The sequence below is a fragment of the Takifugu rubripes genome, chromosome 17, assembly GCF_901000725.2.
Source record: "Takifugu rubripes chromosome 17, fTakRub1.2, whole genome shotgun sequence".
Taxonomy (NCBI): domain Eukaryota; kingdom Metazoa; phylum Chordata; class Actinopteri; order Tetraodontiformes; family Tetraodontidae; genus Takifugu; species Takifugu rubripes.
In genome coordinates this window covers 3,106,794-3,127,123 of record NC_042301.1, presented here as the reverse complement: position 1 = coordinate 3,127,123, position 20,330 = coordinate 3,106,794, and the positions used below count along the sequence as shown (strand labels likewise).

The following is a 20,330-nucleotide window of genomic DNA, read 5'->3' as shown; positions in this document are numbered from 1 at the left end:
ATTCTTACGAGCTGGTGATAAACAGGGTGGAAACTGCAGAAATCCTCTGAGGATATGAGATATGCTGCACTGCCAACACGGAGGCTCCGTGGAAGAAAATGGTCACTTAAGTCAACGACCTGGCAGGTGGCAAAATCAGCAAAGGTGCAAGTGGCAGATCTTGAGGAAGCTACTCATCACCTGAGGACTTGCATCTAAAGACTACTTTTTCCTCACCATCTGAGGCACAGATAAATACACAATGAATTAATTATTTACTTCTTGATAAAGATTTTTTTTTTTAAAGTGTGCATAGCTCGGGAAAGGGATGTAAAGTCCAAACCGCAGGGCTGCAGCGAAATAGAGGGAAAGTCCGCCCACTAGTGGTGACAAAGGTCACTGCACCCTTAAATACTAACGATACTAATGCAAACCGGTCAAATAAAAAACAACCACATGTCTATGTACAAGCTCATTGGGCCTCCGCAATAACTGCCGTACTAACCTACGGGTCAGAAGGCTCCGCGGGCAGGTCAGGGTGTAAGTTAAACGCAACCGAACCACTGTTTACGAAATGTGTGAGAAACGCAGAATTAAAAACACACCAGCAGAAAAGAAAACCAACGAAACCAAGAGGCACGACAGGGCAAACAGCGGCCTACGAGAAGCCTTAAAAGAAACGAAGCCAACATGAGCAGTAACAGGCAAACGGCACTAAAACCGCAGCAGTTTACCTGGTTAATTGGCTGCAGCCCGCACGCCTCAACTCCCTCCCCCGATAGCAGTTGCGGGAGCCAACCGGCAGGGGGCGCAGAGACACACCGCCGTAATCCAGCAGGCCAACCTGGGACACCAGGGCTGTGTGTGTGTGTGTGTGTGTGTGTGTGTAATAGTTTTTATTTCTGTTCCTGGTTGGTAGGGATAAACTGCAGTAGCGGTTCCTGCTTTGGGTTTTCCACGCTCCGTTGCCATAGTTACGGGTAAACGGACGCTGAGCGCGGCGCTCTGACGCGAGTCGCGTTCGATTTCTGGGGCGTTTTGAACGAAACTGAGTTACCGAATCATCTTCATCCAGGTATGAAGTGATAAAGCTCCAACTCAGCGCTGCCCTGTTCAAAATGAGGCCGTAATCTGCGCGTCTCGGGCTTCATAGACCTCAAAGAGGGACGTAAATATGTAACATTTCTACAATTTTGTGGCCAAAATGAGTTTGCATTGACTTGATTGTGCGTTTATCAGGTGGTTTAGGACCGAACATGGACCACTCCTGTAGCTCCTCTTCAGTACTGGACAGCGGTGGGCTGGAGGTTCTTGGTTCTACCAAACAATCCAGGTGAGGTTTTTCAGGGATGAAAGATCAAAGAAGCTTTGATGGAAAGCAACAGACATTACAAGCGCCTTAGATTCTATTACAACTGATGTTGCTGGTACGCATTGCCTTCAGCCGCAGCAGCAACTATAGAACTAGAACCCACTGAACTCTTCACATTGATGTGTCCTGACCGACACCCCATCCAGAACCCGGCTAATCTAAAGAATCAGCACCTTCTGCTCCCTCCTCAAACACAATGAAACACAATCAGTGAGGGCAAAACTAGAAAATTCCCATGCAACAACTCCTCAAAAGTACAGACGTCAGCACCGGTTCCTTTGACTTCCACAGGGATCCACCAGCGCAGTGTCATGGTGTTCAGACCGACCCTCCAGTTCCAGCCCTGAGGTTCTGTGGTGAACTGGCTCAATGGACAGGAAACTCAACCAACTACCAGGTCCGGGCCGCGCACGCCACCCTTGTCGTGAGCTTTAGACCGTCTCTTTAAACTAGTTCCACCTCGATGAATGTCCGCTGTGCAAAGTTGGTACGTTCCAAATGGACTCAAACCCATCAGGACTAAGAAACGTCCAAAGCTTAGCAACAGCACTGAAGCGTGCGGCAGGTTGTAAATATAGTCCGGTTCTGTCTGTTAAATGTTAAATACATCTTATTGCTAAACAGGAGCGATCCACATAATAAGTTAAATATGATCGAAGGGCTTTTGTCTGTGTGGAAGGGGGACGTGGGGATCAACTCCACCATCTTCTTTGAAGCCTCGCCGGGAGAAGTGGCCTCATCCCGCCTGGAGCTGCGCAACGAGGGCAACACGTCCATCTTCTACAGCTGGCAGCAGCTGGACGTCTCCTCCAGCCTGTCGCACCTGCTCTCACACAGAAGGCGCAGCTGCTTCTACTTCAACCAGTCCTCAGGTACGTGCGGCCCCCGACCAGGCGTCCTGAGTCCCCCCGTCCCCCCGTCATGCCGTGTCCTCCCGTCACAGGTGTGATCCTTCCGGGCGTCACCCAACAAATAGACCTGATGTTTAAATCCGGGGTGCCGGGCCTCCACACGGAGTCGTGGCAGCTCCACACCAACCCGGTGCTGTTGCAGGGGGCCTCGGTGCAGGTGACGCTCATGGGGTTCGCTGTGTCCGAGGACAGGACGGCAGAGCTCCGGCGCCACCTGGAGGTGTCGTATGATCAAAGCCTTTGAGCCTTTCAGGGTTTTTCCCATCCCGCCGGTCCATTTTCACCCCGTTCTTGTCGCACAAACAGACAAGGCTGGAAAAGACAGTGACGGAAAAGTTCTGCCGGTCGATGGTGTATAAGATCCTGGAGGGGGTCCAGACCCGAGAGAGATCCAGCTCCCTCGTAGAGTTTTTAATGGGAAGCCCCGAGGTGAGGTGGTCAACAAGTTCTCTTGGCTCAGCAGAATTTCTTCTATTCTCACTCTTCACCTTCATCCCTCACAGGAGGAGCGAGAAAGACAAGACAGTGGGGAAATGGACCCGGCCGACCAAAGCCTGGGCCGCGACTTCGCCGGTGACCAGACATTTACGGATTTCACCCCATTTGAGGAGGAAGCCTATTCCGCAGCGTTTGGATCCTTCTCTGGTTCCACATCTCCAATGTGAAATGTATTTTTTCCTGTTGCGAAGGTGCTGGAAACAAAGAGTAACACTTGATCAGATCAATAAATTATTCAATGTCACTCATTCAACCGATAAAGCAGAACCGTGTCAAATTCATTGTGCACCGACTGATATTTACTGTATTTTTAATTTATTTTGAACATTGTCAGACCAGTAAGGTCCAGTTGTGCACCAGCATTAGCTTCGTCCTAAGCTCCCGGTCGGACTGAGGCCCTAATGGACTGGATCTACCGTATTGGACCGTCTTATATTCGGGCCAATACGGTATTAATAATGACATTTAGTTAAAGGTAAATTGAGCAAATTGGCTATTTCAGAAGTGTGTATCAAACTGGTCGCCCTTCACATTATTCAGTACCCAGGAAGTAGCTCTCGGTTTCAAAAAGGTTGGTGACCCCTGCACTCGTCATTTTAAAATTTTTAAATGAACATTCGATCAGTCTGGCCCTCGGCTTGGAGCTACATTTTTATTTGGCCCTCCGTCCATTTGACTTTGACACCCCTGATTTAAATGAATCAATATGTTTCCATCAGTGGTTAAAAATCCGATGAATGTGATCATCAAAATGCACAAATTCTGCCTTAAATCAGTATCAGCTGTCTTTGTTCATTTAAATATATCGAGCAGTGATCCAGGATTAAACGTTGCTGTTGTCCAAGATTACTGACTGATCCATGATGTGTAACAGATTTCTATTATATCGATTAACGTGAATGTTTGCATTGAAATTTGACAGAAATCTGCAGAATGTAAACTGTATAAAAGTTCACTTTCACAGAAACAGTTGCAGCCTCATTATGGGCTGTAACTGTAGGAGCTCCAGCTTATGTCATTAGAATCTACATGATTCAGTTTATTCATGCTTTTAGTGCTCTTTTGACTGAATTTTACCAGATAAAAATGTACCTTTTCGGCCCCCAATACAAGAGTTCCTCTGTGTTCTAAGAGTTTAAAGAAATGCATTTAAAAAACTTAAAACGATGCCAGATTTCCTACAAAAGCCTGGTTTGACCAGCAAGTCTGGCTCATTTACAATTATTGATGAGCTCTGTTTCTGTGATATCTGTCATTTAGGTCCTAAAAAGCTATTTAAGGGTCGTTTTCCTTCCACTTCTCAATCACCGACGTGTCCAACTTCACAGGACCTGCCCAAAGGTTCCCGTTTCTGTCATCCTCGCAAAAACGGACTAAAAGGACGCTTCTCCGGGTCATCCAGCTCACCTTGTCCAGGCAGCCGCGTCCGGGCTGGAGACTCGCTGATGCTGCGCTGACAACCACCGTCAGTGACAAGCTAGCGAGAGTTAGCTCACGAGACCGGAAATTAGCGACAGTAACCGGAAGTAAACAAAGGAGCCGACAACTGCGTTCAAGTTTCATTCAAATATGCAAATAAAGAGTAAAATAAAATAAAAAATTTAAACTTAACAGAAAATATAAGGACTCACCAACTTTATTTCTACCCAAAATGTAGTTTCTGTCATTACATAAACTTCCTCATGCAAATATTTCGACAGTATGATATTAAACTATTAGCATTACACAAATGTATTTTTAACTTTTGCCAAAATGTACATGTAAAAATGTTTTGATCCTCAGCCACATAACACAAAGCAAATAAACACATAAGAAAACACAGTAAAGTTTCAAATTAAGAAAATATCAAATCTAAGATCACAAAAAAGCGCATAAAAATTAAATTGAGAATCTGTGACTGTGTACTGCGCAATCCCTTGCTTATTCTAAGCTTATTCTTTTTATTTTAATTATTTCGTTTGCTGTTAACTATTGTCTTCCTGATTTAGGCGTAACGAGCTGCAGGTGCACTGGAGGGTCAGCGCTCTTCGGCGATCGGCCCCCCCTGAATGCCGTTCCTGCAGGTAGGGGAGGAGGTGAGAAGTCCTAGTGCCAACCAGAAACCGAACCACAACAAATAACATTTGAAAGAGGATATTCAAGATTCAAGAGTACTTTATTGAACTTTATAGTAACTTTATAGTACTTTATTGGATATATGACCATGTGACTTAATAACATATGAAAGAGGATAAATGAACATGTGACTTAATAACATATGAAAGAGAATATATGAACATTTGACTTAATAACATATGGAAGAGGATATATGAACATTTGACTTAATAACATATGAAAGAGGATATATGAACATTTGACTTAATAACATTTGAAAGAGGATATATGAACATGTGACTTAATAACATAGGAAAGAGAATATATGAACATATGACTTAATAACATATGAAAGAGGATATATGAACATGAGACTTAATAACATATGAAAGAGGATATATGAACATGTGACTCAATAACATATGAAAGAGGATATATGAACATGAGACTGGCTTCAACCAGCTACCGTCTCAATGTCTCCAGCCCATAGTGTGGATTCTCTACGAGATCAGACAGCAGCTTCACTCCTGAATCCTGCAGCTGGTTCTGACTCAGGTCCAGTTCTCTGAGATGGGAGGGATTGGACCTCAGCGCCGAGGCCAGAGAGTCACAGCTGATCTCTGATAAACTGCAGCGCTCTAATCTAAATAAAGAAGGGAAACTTTTATAAGGTTATAAGTGAAACCAGTATTAATCTGAAACGTTAATCAAAGGCATGATCTGTAAATATTTAATTTAGTTACAGGATGAAAAATGATAGTAATATGTAATTACCACAATTCCAACCTCTCAGGTTTGCACTGTCCCAAAGGAGAATATATATTGTTATGGCCCTCACTCTTCCCAGGTTCTCCCACCTCTTTCCCTCCCATCTCATCATGGAGATCCATCTCACCTGTGGCTCATCTTTAAAGGCACAACCTGTCTTAGATGACTTCCTGTCTCCCTCACCATCTCCCTCCTTGTTGGCTGGTGTCTACCAGGCACCCTCACCTAGTTTTGTCTAATTTTGGTTACCATCTGTCAGCTTTTTCATTGTCCTTAAATCAATTTATCATGAATAAGTGGTCACCGTGTGGCCCTCCCTCCTGAAGGAACTGGGCACAACACACACACTCAGAAAGTGTGAGGACCCTCGGATGGAATAATGGACATTTTTGAGAATGGTGTTTACCTCAGAGTTTCCAGTCGGCAGTTTGGAAAGTGGAGAAAACCACAGAGCAGCTTCACTCCTGAATCCTGCAGCTGGTTCCAACTCAGGTCCAGTTCTCTGAGATGGGAGGGATTGGACCTCAGCGCCGAGGTCAGAGAGTCACAGCTGATCTCTGATAACCAGCAGTAACGCAATCTGAAAAATGCAGGATAAGGTTATACGGTGCAGGTCTGCATGTTATCTGCGTCAGTACTAAACCTACGTTAGTTCTTAGTTGGGTCAGACCTGAATTCACGATATTACAAGGAATTTTTTTAATGTCGTGCATCACAGCAGTGTTGAGAACAGCCTCACTTCACCATCTTAGCAGCTGGTATATAGGTAGAAAAATGAAGACTGACCTGAGCGTCTCCAGTTTACAGTTTGGACTCTCCAGTCCAGAACAGAGCCGCTTCACTCCTGAATCCTGCAACGTGTTGGCGCTCAGGTCCAGAACCCTCAGATGGGAGAGGTTGGACTTCAGAGCTGAGGCCACAGAATCACAGCTGGTCTCTGATAAACTGCAGCCTCTTAGTCTAAAATAACAATTATTTTGAGAGAAGACAAATAAAAATCAACATGTACCAGAGCAAAACACAGCTTACAAGCAACAAATCTCTCGTCCTGCACCGGCTTATCTGCCGTATGTTCGTATTTTGGGTTCTGTGAGGTCGGTTGGACAAGATCTACACCGTATGTAAAGTGTGTGTAGGTCAAAATACCTTCCAAGTTTGTGAGACCACATTTCTCAATAGCACTCAACTCTTGTCAGGAGTTGGGACAAAGCGACCCACTCCTGATAGCGTGTGGGTGATGCTGCACCGACCCTGCAATCCCTACACTCTCTGGTGAAACCAAATCAAAGGTTTTAGACACTGCTGGATGCTGGAAGGGTGGCTATAGTCTGGACGCAGAGTTCCCCTGACTGCACATTTCTCCAACAATGATTGGCAGCTGGTGTCACTTGTTCTCCAGGTGAGAAAAGGAAAGAGAGACACCCCACAGTGTGTTTGATTGCCCCACTGCAAGCTCAGTGCTGCCAGAAAACATTGCAGGAGCATCAATTCCCCTCAGGTCATCAACAAGGAGCTCAGGAAAAGGTGCAGCTGCGACCTACTAGAGACAAGCACACTGAGCTGAGATTCAAAGCCCTCTCCTCCCAAGAGAAGAGCTTGTTTGTTGGAGGCTCTTCTGGGCGATACCTGGTGCCACAGCTCCAGCTCAGCCCGTCTCTGGAGCTGAAGTGGAGCTTAGCAAGTTTCATGGTTCTCCACCACTTCCTCTCGCTGAGGACCTTCTCAGCTGGTGGTTTATGCTCCACCTTCCAAGTTGAGCAGGTGATACTTCTGCATTCCTGCCACCAGTGTCTCTGCAGAAAGAGTTTTCTCTACTGTTTTATATTATATTATATAAAATTAGGATTTTTGGTTGATCTCTAAGATTTTGTTGACTAATTGCAGGTTTTTCTTTTATAACATAGAGAGATTCGATTAGAAGAGAAAATGTATTATTTTATGAACTACTTCCACTACTATTATATACACTTACTTCCATATTGTCTTAGATTGCAAGCTGCATTTATTGCATCGTTCATAGAAAGTCATATTTGTGAGGAGAAAAACTCAAATAAGGTCATTTTCTTTAATGATCATTACAAAAGAAGGAGGCGATGAACAAACAGATTTATATAAAAATTTGTGAAAACTTATGCATGGAAACATTCTTAAAATGGTTGCATTGTGTAGAATCGGTGTAGAATCAACTTGTTGACTTCTGATTTGGACTCCAATCGAAGTGAGGTGCAACAATTGTGGATGCTGAAAGCTTCAGATCTTCATGAAGGTTTCTGTGGTTGGACTGATCTGCTGCCCCTTTAAGAGGGAGGCAGGTTTGGGCTTCTGGCTGGAATGAAGCCACCTCAGATGAGAACGATTGCAGGCTTTCGGTACCAAGGTTTAACAGGGTGCTCACTTCACACTTGGGCTTTTCTCTTTTTTGGGATGGCTTTTCTCAGTAGAGAAGGGGCATGGCACACTGCAGCAGCTTTCTTTTTGGGTTTTCTAGTTTTCCTTCTGATCTTTAAAAGACAGGAAGAACCATTTTTGATTTACCTGAATGTTTGGGCGGTTTTGTGGCCAGCCTAAAATAAAACAAGACAAATCTACAACTGATACTTCCTTTCTAGTCATTGATGACCATCCTCACATGGGGCAGATTTCCACAACCAATTTAATACTGCAAATCTGTCCGTGTGGTCTTTTTTCCGAGAACTGTAACACTCCGTTATAACAAAGATCAAACATGTAAACAGTTATTGTCTAACTAGTTACACCTGGGAAAGTACTGGATCATCTCTGACTGACCTGAGAGTCTCCAGCTCACAGAGAGGATCCTGCAGAAAACCACAGAGCAGCTTCACTCCTGGATCCTTCAGCTGGTTCTGACTCAGCTCCAGAACCCTCAGATGGGAGGGATTGGACCTCAGCGCCGAGCCCAGGAAGTCACAGCTGATCTCTGATAAACTGCAGTACTTTAATCTGAATGACAGATAAAAGATGCCATTTTACAGTTCTTGCACACACAGTCATCATTTAGTGTTGGTTTAGAAAAGCCGGCAGTTCCTTCTGCCACCATAAACCAGATCAGCTTTCAGTCTTTTTCATTTCAGTATTTAATTTACTGCATACCTGAGAGTCTCCAGCTTACAGAGAGGATCCTGGAGAAAACCACAGAGCAGCTTCACTCCTGGATCCTTCAGCTGGTTCTGACTCAGCTCCAGAACCCTCAGATGGGAGGGATTGGACCTCAGCGCCGAGGCCAGAGAGTCACAGCTGATCTCTGATAAACTGCAGTAATGCAACCTGGAAAAGGAATAAATGGGGCAAATAAAAACACATTTCTAAATATGAAAATGAAGAGAAAAGCAGAAAATGTAAAGAAATTTAGAAAAGACCAACAGAGGCCTCCTGACCTGAGCGTCTCCAGCTTACAGAGAGGATCCTGGAGAAAACCACAGAGCAGCTTCACTGCTGGATCCTTCAGCTGGTTCCCACTCAGCTCCAGAACCCTCAGATGGGAGGGATTGGACCTCAGCGCCGAGGCCAGAGATTCACAGCTGATCTCTGATAAACTGCAGTCACTCAGTCTGGATAAGGAATCATGGCAAGAAATGATCTCTTATTGGAGGAAAAGTCATATTACACTTGCTCAAAATCATTATTTCATTTTATTTCATTATTTCATCAGGGCCCTTGGAGTCAGGAGAGCTCTGGCCCCCCACTGATAAACTGGGATATTACAGCAACAACATAGTTAAAAAGTATCTATAAAATTGACTTTCAATGGCTCATTTAAATTCATACTACACTTCTCTTCTCCAAAAGTCAATGGAGTTTATCTTGAAGCCTTTTATTGTTTAGTTGTTATGTCGAAGATAAAAGAAAGCTGACCTGAGAGTCTCCAGCTTACAGAGAGGATCCTGGAGAAAACCACAGAGCTGCTTTACTGCTGGATCCTTCAGCTGGTTCTGACTCAGCTCCAGAACCCTCAGATGGGAGGGATTGGACCTCAGCGCCGAGGCCAGAGAGTCACAGCTGATCTCTGATAACCTGCAGCACCACAGCCTGGAAAACCAATAAATGGGGCAAATAAAAACACATTTCTAAATCTGAAAGTGAAGAGAAAAGCAGAAAATGTCAAGAAATTTAGAAAAGACCAACAGAGGCCTCCTGACCTGAGCGTCTCCAGTCTGCAGTTTGGATGCATCATTGCAGAAGACAGTAACTTTACGGCATCTGCCAGGCTTTTGTTCTTGCTTAAGCTCAGCTCCCGTAGATGAGAAGGGTTTGACGTCATTGCTGAGGCCACAACTTCCCAATGACTCGTTGAAAGAAAACTATCAGGCAGTCTGTTGTGTATGAAACAAAAATAGTGAGTCAAACTTTGGGATTTCTAATCAACTTATCTGAGAATCTACCTCAACACAAATGTAGCTCATTTCCTGGAAAAGCTAAATTCAACACCGTAGAGCAGGGGTGGGGAACCCCCGGCCTCCGGGCCGTATACGGCCTACGAAACCATTTCTACCGGCCCGCAACGCAATAAGATTTTTATATTTTATATGTGCAATTATAAAGTGGGACCGTTCGCTAAACTCCGCGAGCTGCGAGTAGCAGCGGTAGCGTATTTTTGCCTTTCGTATCCTGAAATTTCTTTCGTAACAAGAGGAAATATTTTCCCGTTTTCTGAGATAAAACAGACGGTTATGTTAAGTCCGAGTCAAGGTCAGGGTCAGTGAACACAGCATGTGATGTACGTAGTGGGCTGGACTGATTGACACGGACGAAAAATGCGTAGCGAAACACGCTAAACTCGACGAGTTGAAAGGACAGATGCGTTTGGATAAAATTAACGCTCTTCGTCGGAGTTTGGAGGCTCAACAAGCAGCTTTCACACGACCATGTACCGACAGAGAGAATATTACGCGTGCAAGTTTTGTGATGAGTGAATTAATAGCCACGAAGCTGAAACCTCACGTGAACGTGCCTCGTAGCCGCCGCTGAGGCGCTCGCGCCGGACAACGTAAAATTGTTTCAAAGTGTGAATTTCTTTTCGTGAATAACTACTTAACTAAGACATATATTGTTATGATTCCAGTGGCTAACGGTATGTTTTTATGGTCAAGGAATCTAAATATGTAGTCAAAGTATATGTGGGACTAATATTTATGGTGGAAATCACAATATGCCAGGAATTGTTGCGCTTGGCGGAGGTCTGCGCTCTCCGAGTGCTTTCTAGTTGTTATTATTATTGTCTTTATCTTTCTTTCTTTTAATTTCTTTTCTTGATTATCTTGTTGTATTGCAGTTTTTGTGAGTAGAGGCCTCGAACAGGCCCTTACGGGTCTCTTGCCTCAACTCTGCACCTCTTTTTTTATTGTTTTGTATGATCATGAAAACATATTTTACTTGTTTGTCATTTTATTCTATTTTTTTTGGTGATTTTATATGCATGTGTGTTAAATAAATAATTCAAACTCAAATGCAGCAATCATGAGACTTAGTAACACAGTGGTTATAGACTTTTTTTTGTCTTTTTTTGCATCCCTAGCTATGTGTTCGTAATAGTATGGCCCTCGGAGGACTTTATAAAAATTGAAATGGCCCTCGATATGAAAAAGGTTCCCCACCCCTGCCGTAGAGCAACAGTTTGAACGACCATCAGATCTGAAATGCAACTGAATCATTCTTAACATTTGTCTTATTTTAGAACAGCTCATAATTACTCAATATTTAAAATGATTATAGCAAATGGTTTAAAGAAACGTGCATCTTTTTATCTATCGGCTCTTTGGATATTTTGCATCTCATACAATTTGTACGATCGTGCGTCAAGTCTTAATTCAGCGATCCGATCGATGACATCAGAGTCTCTGGTTGCATTGATTGCCGTCAGCTTTTGTTACATCTGCCTGTTTTCCTTCAAATCATTTTCACTGCACCTTTTGTTGCTAGTGATGAAGTTGCCACCTAACGGGTGTGGAAAGGGTCAAACAACTTTGTGGGTCACATAAAGGCTCCAAACGTAACCGCCACAAAGACCTAAAACACCCATTTAAACCAACGAGGCCGGCTGTTTTTACGTTGAACAAATGAAGCAAAATAGTCACGTGTCATTAGTTAAAATGTGTTTTTCTGTTGTTTGAATACGATGTATACAAACAAACAAAAGTTATTTAATTACATGACAGTAATTTCATGATAGTAAGTTAACTTGTGGCTCCTATTATTCCTGCCTTATGTTGGTTTGTCTGGATTGAACTTTGAACTTATATCAAGCCAGTGTTGAACATTTCTGAATGAATTGTTTGTTTGTTTTATAATTTATGGACGCTGCAATGGAAATAAAGAATTGAAGGAATGACCACTGGAGGGGGTATTGATACCTGACATGATCGACTCGGTTGATTTAAACGCTGATGTCTGGCCCCAAAAATCTTTACTTACTCGACCTTCCTGCAGTTCCTCACAGCTGGAATCAGGCGACGTCGTCCCTCATCTGAGGCGTTGTACTGCTGCAGGTTCAGCTCATCCAGAACCTCCTCTGACATCTGCAGCAGGTAGGCCAGAGCTGAACAGTGGATCTCTGACAGTCTCCTCTCTGATTTCTTCTCTGACTTCAGGAACTCTTGGATCTCCTGATGGACTGACTGATCCTTCATCTCCATCAGACAGTGGAAGATGTTGATGCTTCTGTCTGGGGAGATTTCATCACTGTTCACCTCCTTCAGGTTTTTGAGGACCTTCTGGATGGTTTCTGGGTGGTTCTCCATCTGATCCAACAGTCCACCCAAGATCCTCTGATTGGACTCCAGAGAGAGACCATGAAGGAAGGGAACAAACAAGTCCAGGTGGCCATTTTTACTTTTGAGAGATTTCATTAGTGCTCTCCTGAGGAAGTCATCAAGAGATGTGAATGGATCGTTATTTGTAAACAACCCAGCAAACCTGGAAAAACGGTTTGGTTTCGAATATTTTAGGAACTGATTTATAACCGCTGTGTCTTTCCTGGTGTAACAGTGGAACATGTAGACGGCAGCCAGAAACTCCTGAATGCTCAGATGAACAAAGCAGTAGACTGATTTCTGGAAGATCACACTCTCTCTTTTGAAGATCTCTGTACAAACTCCTGAGTACACCGACACCTCGGAGATGTCCAGTCCACATCGCTCCAGGTCTTCAGAGTAGAACATGATGTTTCCTTTCTCCAGATGTTCAAACGCCAGTCGACCCAACTTCAGAAGGAGTTCTTTGTCCGCCTCAGTCAGTTCCTCTGGTCTCTGCTTTCCTCCATACTTCTGCTTCTTCCTCTTTATCTGAACCCTCAGGAAGTGTGAGTAGAGGTCAGTCAGGGTTTTGGGCAGCTCTCCTCTCTGGTCTCTGGTCATCATGTCCTCCAGAACTATAGCAGTGATCCAGCAGAAAACTGGGATCAGACACATGATGTGGAGGCTCCTGGAGGCCTTGATGTGTGAGATGATTCTCTTGGACAGATCTTCATCACTGAACCTCCTCCTGAAGTACTCCTCCTTCTGGGAGTCAGTGAAGCCTCGTACTTCTGTGATCCTGTCAACACACGAGGGAGGAATCTGATAGGCTGCTGCAGGTCTGGAGGTGATCCAGATGAGAGCTGAGGGAAGCAGGTTCCCCTGGATGAGGTTCACCAGGAGCACCTCAACTGACGATACTTGTGTGACATCAGAGATGACCTGATGCTTGTTGAAATCCAGTGAAAATCTGCTTTCATCCAGGCCATCAAAGATGAACAGAAGTTTCCAGACAGTCAGATCTTCTGCTCTGATCTTCTGTAATGTTGGATGGAAAACATGAAGCAGTGAGAGAAGACTGTGCTGCTCATCTCTGATCAAGTTCAGCTCCCTGCATGAGAGTGGGAGCACCAGACTGATGTCTTGGTTCTCCAAACCTTCTGCCCAGTCCAGACTGAACTTCTGCACTGAGAAGGTTTTTCCAACGCCGGCGACACCGTTGGTCAGAACCACTCTGATGTGTCTCTGTTGCTCAGATAAGACTTTGAAGATGTCCTGGCACTTGATTGGAGTGTCCTGGATGTTCTTCTTGGAGGTTCTCTCAAGCTGTCTCACCTCATGTTGTGTGTCCACCTCCTCACTTTGTCCCTCAGTGATGTAGAGCTCAGTGTAGATCTTGTTCAGCAGGGTTCCACTTCCTGCTTCATTAGTTCCTTCAGTCACATGTTCACATCTTCTCTTCAGACTGATCTTATGTCCTTCTATCACCCCCTGCAGATCACCTCCTGAAAATAAGTAAACCAATGATTTCCATCTATCATAAATCATCAACACAACTACAAATTCATGACATCACAAGTTCAATTTTATATTGAACAGTTTTACTTTGTTTGGGCTTCATTTCAGCATCTCCAGATCTGCTTCCAGATTGTGAACAAGAGGACTCTCCTGGTGGAGCCGACTGGTCCCAGTTTGATAGGATGTGCTCCCCCCTCTCACTATGAAACACATCTCTATTAGTCCTTTGATTTATAGGATGAAAGAACCTGATCAAGACTCAATATTGTTCCAGCATTTATGTCTGAATTCATCGATTCTTGTTTCTAATCAACAATATTCACAGTAAGTATGTAACTATATGACTGTCTGAGGTTTAAGTGTTAAACATCTCCAATAATAAACTCACAACCTGCTGCTGTTAATGTGACTAACAGCTGGCACACAAACACATCATCACGCTTTACTTTTCTTACATTTTGTCTGAACTTCTGAAGTTTAGCACTTTATCTTTGGACCGGTCACTCTTCAGGGACACACAGCTGGGCACTGTGGACTCTGCTCTGTCCTCGTCCATCCTGAGGAAACGTCAGAAATAGTGATGAGACTGTGATGAAGGTAAATAATCTGGAGAGGTTGTAGTTAAATAATCCAAATTCACTGCATTTTTATCAAACAGGAACATTTCTAATCCATTCTGGATAACAACTGAATCACTAAATCAATGATGTATATGTATAATTTTCATGTTTTCAGAGTTTAAGCTGCTTTTTTAACTGTTCCCTGCAGTGAGAAAAGAACTGGCACCTTTTCCAGCCCCTCATCCTGCAGCACTGAATGTGCTCTAAAGTTCTTTCCAGAGCAAACGTCTCTGCACTTGCAGCAACATGTTGTAGTCATGGATCCGTGAGGAGAACCGGATACAGGAAACGCCCCGACTTTGATCCCAAAACCCAACTGGTGGCCAACGGTGGTCCGGCAACGACGGGGACGCTGGTCCATCGGGCCCGACAACACTGGTTTTCCACAGGCCAACATGGTGAAAGGACTGTCTTCAGCTCAGCCAATAAATTATTTGGTGCTACATAAACATACTAGTCAGGACTTTTTAACTCCCCTCATTTGTTCCCCTCTTCAATTATTTCTATAATCCAAGTTCTCCAAGATCACTGCTCTATTTAAAATAGATGAAAGAAATGACACCCACTCCTGCATTTCTTTCACAGTGGTTCCACAACATAGAACAATAAACCACTGTGAGAAAATGTGCAACATGAACCAAAAATCCTGTTGGTGTCCTGTGATCCTGTGTGGATTTATTTATTTAGTTATTTTGAAAGTTTATTGTCTTAAATTGGTCCAGCTGAGAGATGTTAATTTGCACACGATTAGATGTTGTTTGACAGGTAATAACAAAATATCCAGCTGTAACCTGGACTGTTGAACAACTCTAATAACTCTAAGAGCGTTTCACCTGTCACAAAAATGTCGCTCTTCCAGCTTTGTCTGAAGAGAATACTTTCACTTTCACTTTTAAAACCTAATCAACAGCTTTATGGCGTATATATTACTACCATTAAAGCATTCTGGGAGGGTTTAAAGTTCTTTTAGGATCAGTAGCAAAGAGCAGAAACATAAACTAAACTTCACTTAGAAAGACTATTCAACTATAACTAAAGCCAGACTATAAGAAAGTTAAATAAGACCGATTCATTTATAATGTATAATGATATTTTGTGCTAAAACTAAATATAACGTCTAGTTGATTCAAATCTTGATTTTATCTCCAAACACAAATGTCAATTCTTTTCAATAATGCTCTTCGTTTACTCACCTTGTCGGTCTTCAGTCTCCCTGCTTAGTCTGAAAGGAATACTTTTAAAAACTCGTTTGTTGGGTTCCCAGTTTCTGGGAACGTTGTTGCCGGTGTCTACCTGCAGGGGGCGTGGAGGAGCCGCTCATCAGCCACAGCTGGCCCCGCAGACACACGCACCTGCGGTCTCTCTTCAATCTCCCGTTAGATTTAAGGACAGAACTCCCGTCTGCCAGCGGCGGAGTGTTTTCGGCCTCATCGCCAAACCCTGACTTCTGTGGCTTGACTATTTTTGAGAGTTTTCCTTGCGGACTTGTTTTGGACTCTCTCGAGGTCTCTCCGCCTCTCTGTGAACGCGGACCGAACTGTTCTTGTTCACTTTAAAATAAAGACGCTTTTCGGACACCATTCCCCACCATTATTCAACCAAGCTAAATAAATAAGATTTATGATGCCTCACAGATTTTGAAAGACTTGTAAAAGCAGCATATTTCTGCAGCCCTGGAGTCCAGGAGGAGCAGCAGAGGTCAGAATGTGTCGGAGCGCGTTTAACTATTGTCTGCAGTTCCACGCGTGTCCACCGAGCGGCGGTAAAGCACCACATGATATTTCTCCTTTTTGGAACTTCTTCAGCTGCGTTGAGCTTTAAATCTTCACCTGTCGCTCCCTTTAAGCTCTAAACTTTGCGGTTCTGTGTGTAGTTTGTTGGTTTAAATATTTTTGATGCATTCTGATGACGATGAGTGAAACTGTCAATGACCAATAGAAAGTTCGTCCATTTTTCTACTGTGTCACACATTTTCATTATTTATTGTCATTTTTGGGTCTAAACTGGGCCAGTTCTGTGAGCTGTTTTGCTTTTTCTGTGGACCAGATGTTCCAGGCAGGTTCCATCATGGGACAGACGGATACAGGTCACGTGACAACAGTCAGCCTTTAGTTCTTTATTACAGGAGGATCTGGTTAATATACCTTCTGACCTCTAGTGTCGTATTTTCATCTCTTCAAAAATTATCATGTTGAACATTTTGTCTTCCAAATGAAAAAGAAAAAAAATTTCACTGCAGACTTTTAAAGCAGCGACAGGAAAACCAGCAGGATCACTAGGAAGAGAGACGGAACCAGGCGCCTGGAGATGAGCTCATCTGAACATCTACCCTTTAACAGCCATCGCTAGTAAATGGTCCTTCAGCCTCATCGCTTCGAGGGTGGAAACGTGTTTAGGCCGTCAATAACAGCTTTGTGAAACTACCTGTAGCTGAGGAGGCCTCATCCCAAAGCAGCAGGTCCAGATGGATTTTCGCTCGACTCCTGAGAGTCGGTGCAATGGGCTTCTGCAGCACATCATGCTGAATCAGAGGGTCTGTGGAAACCATCTTATAGTCTCCCAGTCTGCTAAATGCCACATGTGATGAAGACCAGGGAGGGGCTGCTGCTGAACCACCGGAGACCACAGATTTAGAGTCCATTCCAAGAAAGGAAGAAGGTGGCAGACTCTTACGAGCTGGTGATAAACAGGGTGGAAACTGCAGAAATCCTCTGAGGATATGAGATATGCTGCACTGCCAACACGGAGGCTCCGTGGAAGAAAATGGTCACTTAAGTCAACGACCTGGCAGGTGGCAAAACCAGCAAAGGTGCAAGTGGCAGATCTTGAGGAAGCTACTCATCACCTGAGGACTTGCATCTAAAGACTACTTTTTCCTCACCATCTGAGGCACAGATAACTACACAATGAATTAATTATTTACTTCTTGATAAAGATTTTTTTTTTTTAAAGTGTGCATAGCTCGGGAAAGGGATGTAAAGTCCAAACCGCAGGGCTGCAGCGAAATAGAGGGAAAGTCCGCCCACTAGTGGTGACAAAGGTCACTGCACCCTTAAATACTAACGATACTAATGCAAACCGGTCAAATAAAAAACAACCACATGTCTATGTACAAGCTCATTGGGCTTCCGCAATAACTGCCGTACTAACCTACGGGTCAGAAGGCTCCGCGGGCAGGTCAGGGTGTAAGTTAAACGCAACCGAACCACTGTTTACGAAATGTCTGAGAAACGCAGAATTAAAAACACACCAGCAGAAAAGAAAACCAACGAAACCAAGAGGCACGACAGGGCAAACAGCGGCCTATGAGAAGCCTTAAAAGAAACGAAGCCAACATGAGCAGTAACAGGAAAACGGCACTAAAACCGCAGCAGTTTACCTGGTTAATTGGCTGCAGCCCGCACGCCTCAACTCCCTCCCCCGATAGCAGTTGCGGGAGCCAACCGGCAGGGGGCGCAGCGACACACCGCCGTAATCCAGCAGGCCAACCTGGGACACCAGGGCTGTGTGTGTGTGTGTGTGTGTGTGTGTAATAGTTTTTATTTCTGTTCCTGGTTGGTAGGGATAAACTGCAGTAGCGGTTCCTGCTTTGGGTTTTCCACGCTCCGTTGCCATAGTTACGGGTAAACGGACGCTGAGCGCGGCGCTCTGACGCGAGTCGCGTTCGATTTCTGGGGCGTTTTGAACGAAACTGAGTTACCGAATCATCTTCATCCAGGTATGAAGTGATAAAGCTCCAACTCAGCGCTGCCCTGTTCAAAATGAGGCTGTAATCTGCGCGTCTCGGGCTTCATAGACCTCAAAGAGGGACGTAAATATGTAACATTTCTACAATTTTGTGGCCAAAATGTGCTTGCATTGACTTGATTTTCCTTTATCAGGTGGTTTAGGACCGAACATGGACCACTCCTGTAGCTCCTCGTCAGTACTGGACAGCGGTGGGCTGGAGGTTCTTGGTTCTACCAAACAATCCAGGTGAGGTTTTTCAGGGATGAAAGATCAAAGAAGCTTTGATGGAAAGCAACAGACATTACAAGCGCGTTAGATTCTATTACAACTGATGTTGCTGGTACGCATTGCCTTCAGCCGCAGCAGCAACTATAGAACTAGAACCCACTGAACTCTTCACATTGATGTGTCCTGACCGACACCCCATCCAGAACCCGGCTAATCTAAAGAATCAGCACCTTCTGCTCCCTCCTCAAACACAATGAAACACAATCAGTGAGGGCAAAACTAGAAAATTCCCATGCAACAATTCCTCAAAAGTACAGACGTCAGCACTGATTCCTTTGACTTCCACAGGGATCCACCAGCGCAGTGTCATGGTGCTCAGACCGACCCTCCAGTTCCAGCCCTGAGGTTCTGCGGTCAACTGGCTCAATGGACAGGAAACTCAACCAACTACCAGGTCCGGGCCGCCCACGCCACCCTTGTCGTGAGCTTTAGACCGTCTCTTTAAACTAGTTCCACCTCGATGAATGTCCGCTGTGCAAAGTTGGTCCGTTCCAAATGGACTCAAACCCATCAGGACTAAGAAATGTCCAAAGTTTAGCAACAGCACTGAAGCGTGCGGCAGGTTGTAAATATAGTCCGGTTCTGTCTGTTAAATGTTAAATACATCTTATTGCTAAACAGGAGCGATCCACATAATAAGTTAAATATAATCGAAGGGCTTTTGTCTGTGTGGAAGGGGGACGTGGGGATCAACTCCACCATCTTCTTTGAAGCCTCGCCGGGAGAAGTGGCCTCATCCCGCCTGGACCTGCGCAACGAGGGCAACACGTCCATCTTCTACAGCTGGCAGCAGCTGGACGTCTCCTCCAGCCTGTCGCACCTGCTCTCACACAGAAGGCGCAGCTGCTTCTACTTCAACCAGTCCTCAGGTACGTGCGGCCCCCAACCAGGCGTCCTGAGTCCCCCCGTCCCCCCCGTCATGCCGTGTCCTCCCGTCACAGGTGTGATCCTTCCGGGCGTCACCCAACAAATAGACCTGATGTTTAAATCCGGGGTGCCGGGCCTCCACACGGAGTCGTGGCAGCTCCAAACCAACCCGGTGTTGTTGCAGGGGGCCTCGGTGCAGGTGACGCTCATGGGCTTCGCTGTGTCCGAGGACAGGACGGCAGAGCTCCGGCGCCACCTGGAGGTGTCGTATGATCAAAGCCTTTCAGCCTTTCAGGGTTTTTCCCATCCCGCCGGTCCATTTTCACCCCGTTCTTGTCGCACAAACAGACAAGGCTGGAAAAGACAGTGACGGAAAAGTTCTGCCGGTCGATGGTGTATAAGATCCTGGAGGGGGTCCAGACCCGAGAGAGATCCAGCTCCCTCGTAGAGTTTTTAATGGGAAGCCCCGAGGTGAGGTGGTCAACAAGTTCTCTTGGCTCAGCAGAATTTCTTCTATTCTCACTCTTCACCTTCATCCCTCACAGGAGGAGCGAGAAAGACAAGAAAGTGGGGAAATGGACCCGGCCGACCAAAGCCTGGGCCGCGACTTCGCCGATGACCAGACATTTACGGATTTCACCCCATTTGAGGAGGAAGCCTATTCCGCAGCGTTTGGATCCTTCTCTGGTTCCACATCTCCAATGTGAAATGTATTTTTTCCTGTTGCGAAGGTGCTGGAAACAAAGAGTAACACTTGATTAGATCAATAAATTATTCAATGTCACTCATTCAACCGATAAAGCAGAACCGTGTCAAATTCATTGTGCACCGACTGATATATTTAATGTATTTTAAAATGATTTTGAACATTGTCAGACCAGTAAGGTCCAGTTGTGCACCAGCATTAGCTTCGTCCTAAGCTCCCGGTCGGACTGAG

At 44.7% G+C, this 20,330-nt stretch overlaps 2 protein-coding genes across 2 annotated transcripts; both read left to right on the top strand.

Annotated features, from left to right (window-relative positions):
- Positions 1-877: 877 nt before the first annotated feature.
- On the top strand, positions 878-9,540 carry LOC115253171 (MYCBP-associated protein-like). The gene is made up of 8 exons (XM_029850181.1): positions 878-1,054; positions 1,219-1,312; positions 1,643-1,775; positions 2,031-2,223; positions 2,295-2,482; positions 2,569-2,691; positions 2,766-2,947; positions 9,496-9,540. Exons 2-7 carry the CDS (start codon positions 1,236-1,238, stop codon positions 2,925-2,927), a joined length of 876 nt encoding a protein of 291 aa, XP_029706041.1. The 5' UTR covers positions 878-1,054; positions 1,219-1,235; the 3' UTR covers positions 2,928-2,947; positions 9,496-9,540.
- Positions 9,541-18,012: 8,472 nt separating this feature from the next.
- LOC115253169 (MYCBP-associated protein-like) lies at positions 18,013-20,257 on the top strand. Its single transcript, XM_029850179.1, has 6 exons — positions 18,013-18,227; positions 18,391-18,484; positions 18,815-18,947; positions 19,203-19,655; positions 19,742-19,864; positions 19,939-20,257. Exons 2-6 carry the CDS (start codon positions 18,408-18,410, stop codon positions 20,098-20,100), a joined length of 948 nt encoding a protein of 315 aa, XP_029706039.1. The 5' UTR covers positions 18,013-18,227; positions 18,391-18,407; the 3' UTR covers positions 20,101-20,257.
- Positions 20,258-20,330: the final 73 nt, after the last annotated feature.

What these genes read in the sequence shown, in the direction of transcription:
- LOC115253171 (XM_029850181.1), top strand. Translation starts at nt 1,236, where the DNA reads ATGGACCACTCCTGTAGCTCCTCTTCAGTACTGGACAGCGGTGGGCTG. An exon ending in CCGCGCACGCCACCCTTGTC is followed by an intron (nt 1,776 to 2,030) that starts GTGAGCTTTAGA and finishes TCTGTGTGGAAG; the next exon opens with GGGGACGTGGGGATCAACTC. An exon ending in CTACTTCAACCAGTCCTCAG is followed by an intron (nt 2,224 to 2,294) that starts GTACGTGCGGCC and finishes CTCCCGTCACAG; the next exon opens with GTGTGATCCTTCCGGGCGTC.
- LOC115253169 (XM_029850179.1), top strand. Translation starts at nt 18,408, where the DNA reads ATGGACCACTCCTGTAGCTCCTCGTCAGTACTGGACAGCGGTGGGCTG. An exon ending in AGCTCCGGCGCCACCTGGAG is followed by an intron (nt 19,656 to 19,741) that starts GTGTCGTATGAT and finishes TCGCACAAACAG; the next exon opens with ACAAGGCTGGAAAAGACAGT. An exon ending in TTTTAATGGGAAGCCCCGAG is followed by an intron (nt 19,865 to 19,938) that starts GTGAGGTGGTCA and finishes CATCCCTCACAG; the next exon opens with GAGGAGCGAGAAAGACAAGA.